General features: G+C 44.4%; 1 protein-coding gene across 6 annotated transcripts; it reads left to right on the top strand.

Moving 5' to 3' along the window:
* The first annotated feature begins 338 nt into the window (after positions 1–338).
* Positions 339–3,026, top strand: LOC123127418 (uncharacterized). Of its 6 annotated transcripts, none has more exons than XM_044547116.1 (5): positions 339–840; positions 939–976; positions 1,258–1,479; positions 2,373–2,601; positions 2,719–3,026. In XM_044547116.1, the coding sequence occupies exons 1-4, from the start codon at positions 618–620 to the stop codon at positions 2,400–2,402; spliced, it is 513 nt and encodes a 170-aa protein (XP_044403051.1). In that variant the 5' UTR covers positions 339–617; the 3' UTR covers positions 2,403–2,601; positions 2,719–3,026. The 6 variants fall into 6 exon arrangements, 2 of the variants coding, with proteins under 2 accessions (XP_044403051.1, XP_044403050.1); XM_044547115.1 differs by having other exon boundaries at positions 1,944–2,601; XR_006462460.1 differs by lacking the exon at positions 939–976 and having other exon boundaries at positions 1,944–2,601.
* Positions 3,027–3,261: the final 235 nt, after the last annotated feature.

The raw sequence follows: 3,261 nt of genomic DNA, 5'->3' as shown, positions 1-3,261 counted from the left end.
GATTTTTTTCATTGAGTCTAGACTAATGTTTATTTTCCTATGAATTGTGGAGGATAGGAAGAATTCCTCCATAGGAATAGGATTTCATTCCTACAAACTAAAGGGATCTAAAAGAATTTTTCCTATAAAAATCCTATCCTATGAAATTCCTACAAGATTCCTCTAAACCAAAAGAGGCCTTATAATTTTTTCTTTGGCAAGCACTATGGGTTGGAGAGATCCGGATATATATATATATATATAGGGTAGGACTATTCTGATCCTAGGATCATAATACTAATCACATCGCGCATATATAGGGGAGCGACGAGATGCTGCCGAGATTTAGAGCAACCCGACTGGCCCACCTTGCACCTCCCGAACGGCCCATAACATGCTCCACGAACTTCTCCCCAGACTCGACCAAACAGAAAACGCCGCCGCCGCGGCCAACTTCCCTCCCGCCGCCGCACCCAGGCTCCCACGCGACGCCTCCTACCTCTGCGCACGGCCGCCCACCTCCCGCGCGTCGCCGCCTGCCTCCACGCGCTGCCGTCCCACATCCCGCACGCCGCCGTCCCACATCCCGCGCGCCACCGTCCCACATCCGCGCATCGCCACCTCTCCTCCGTTGGCCGATGCCTGCCTCCGCGCACCGCCACTTCCTCTCTAGCGCTCTGCTAGCCTCCCACTGCCTCCTTCCACTACGGCAGCGCCTTCCCTCCCCTGCGCGCTGCTGGCAAACCACCGGCAGCAGGCTCCTCCGCCGGCCGTCGACCTTACCAGCGCCGCTGCCCAACCACCGCTCTCTGTCGACCAGGCTTCTGCGCGCGCCCTCCTCTCCCAGGCCCCCTCCCATAGGTATTGGAGCCTCCCTTCCCTGATCTCGACCCTGATTTTTCTCTCCCTCCCTCTCCCTAATCTCTCTCTCTACACTAATCTCTTTCTCTTCTCCTTAGTCCCTAGCCCATCGCTGAATGCATACGCTGCACCACAGGTTCCTACTCCACCGTGCCTCGTCTCTTCTTCTTCACTCTTCACTTCTCTAGTGTGTGCACACAAATTTTTCGCTAAAATGTCTATGTGCACTAGTACCGGTGTAAGTACATTCTAGGTCTTGGTACTGTAATATGGCAATACACCTTTGATGTATTTGTCATGCTTTCTATATCGCATTGAAACTGGCTGCAGTTCAGTAAGTAGATTCTGAAATGGAGAGTCTAGGTATTTGCTTATTTTTGTTCAATACAAGTATTAGCTCACCTATCGTCAATGTAGGTTCCGGATGAACTTCTTGTTGAAAGGGTGGTTGGCAGACGGCTGCATCCTGAAACGGGGAAAATATACCATCTAAAGTATTCTCCACCTGAGAATGAAGAAATTGCATCCAGGCTTACACAAAGATTTGATGATACAGAAGAAAAGGTTAAGCTGAGGTCGCAGACGCATTATCAAAATATCAAGTCCTTGGTTTCGATATATGAAGATGTTATAGTCAAGGTAGGCGATTTATCTCCTTCGTACTTAGAACGCTCTGTCTTATTTCTCTGCTCAAGACTGATATGCTATTCTACTTCGCGATGTCTATATTCTGTCGAGTTACCTTACCACATCACATATTAGTTTGAAGTCGGGGGAAAAAGTATATGAATCGACAGTCACGAACATATTTATGTTCTGCTACTTAGATGGAGTAGCTCTTGTTATTGTTAAATTCCTTGTTCCTCCATGGCATTCTTTATTCTATTGTTTTTGTCAAGGTTGTGTATCGCTGCACCTTCAACTAAAGATTTATTTATTTTCCTTTTATCTATTATACGCTTGTACTAGTATGGTATTCACTACTACTAATGCAAGATATAGAGCAACAACAACAAAACTCACTGAGCAAATATTTCATAATCATGATATATCTAGTTACCTGTAACTTACATGTATCTCTTTCACTGTCATCTGTGATTTAGGTAAAAAGGAAATACCACGGTGGAAGATGTGTTATGTGAGATCGACAAGCTGCTCACTTCCAGGCTTGATAAGAAAATAGAAATGGTGGCTAGCTAACTCATAAGCAGAGAAAGCTGTGCGAACCACACATGTGGTTGAAGCATGATTTTATTTTATTTTTTCAAGACATGCAGGTGACAAAGCATTGGTAGGATGATATTTAGAAAGCCCTTTGTTATTCATGGATGTAAATGCGTCACTGTTTTGTAATGATCTTTACTAGGACTACATTGATATAACATGCAATTGGAAGGATTGCCTTGAGTTTGTACTTTACAAAAATAGTACCAGTTTAGTGCATTCGTTTTCCCTTCTAGCTTAGTCCTTGCCTGCTAACTGATATAGCTTGGATTACTGAGAGTATTTTCCCTGTGTGTTCTGCACTTTAGGTTCAAGTTCATCGTGCATCCTCGACGTAGCGCAGCTCCGGCTCCTCCCCCGCTTGCTGCCAGGTCTGTCTCTCCTTCCTCCCCTGCTCACTGTCTTGTACGACAGTGGATGCGGCTACATGATGGAACGAAAGCCGTCCTCCCAGCACCGGCGGTTGTACTACACCCTACAGAAAAGAACAATCGCTAGTTCAGAATCAGAAAAAAGAGAAGTTCAAGAAGAACAAAGGTACTGCCTTCACTCACATATGTTGTTTGCAACTATCTTCAATTTCTTCGGTAGCTCGTATACATTTTGCCAAAAGCTAGTACTTTCAGAATTGTAAAGTTGATAGTTGGGCTGCAGGGACAACTATGATGATGGCGATTGAAAAAGGATTCTGAAATAATATTATTGAGACTGAAGGCCTTTGATGCATGATGTCGGAGAATTCCAGGGCTTTTTTCCAAGGCGGCCGATGGCTTTCGAGAGATGTGTTCATATCTCACAAGTTTCTACGGGTTCAAGTTCATATATATAAAGAAGAAATGCCAATTTTGTTGCACATATGTGTGTGAAGGAGGCACTGAAAGTTGATGTACTTGTTATTTCTTTTCTTGTAACCCCTACATACCTGATTGAGACTATTCAGTCACAATTATTTTTGCTTGCCATGCCCCGACGCCTCCTCCATCTCGGTGTCGCGGTCACGAACCAACATCAATTTGCTGGTCACTGCTAGCTGTTATTGTGGTTTGTCAAAGAAAGTTTTGGAAACACCTTTCAGCAAAGACAAAATAATGAAAATACCAGTTATCAAAATTATGGGTGAAACAAATAGGTACGGAAACTCTAAGCCAAAAATGGCAATCTAACATGTATGACATATCCAAGAAGTTCAAAATGAAA

This window comes from Triticum aestivum, chromosome 6A (assembly GCF_018294505.1).
Source record: "Triticum aestivum cultivar Chinese Spring chromosome 6A, IWGSC CS RefSeq v2.1, whole genome shotgun sequence".
NCBI classification, from domain to species: Eukaryota; Viridiplantae; Streptophyta; class Magnoliopsida; order Poales; family Poaceae; genus Triticum; species Triticum aestivum.
Note: the sequence above shows the minus strand (reverse complement) of the source record. Positions and strands in the feature narration are given on the sequence as shown.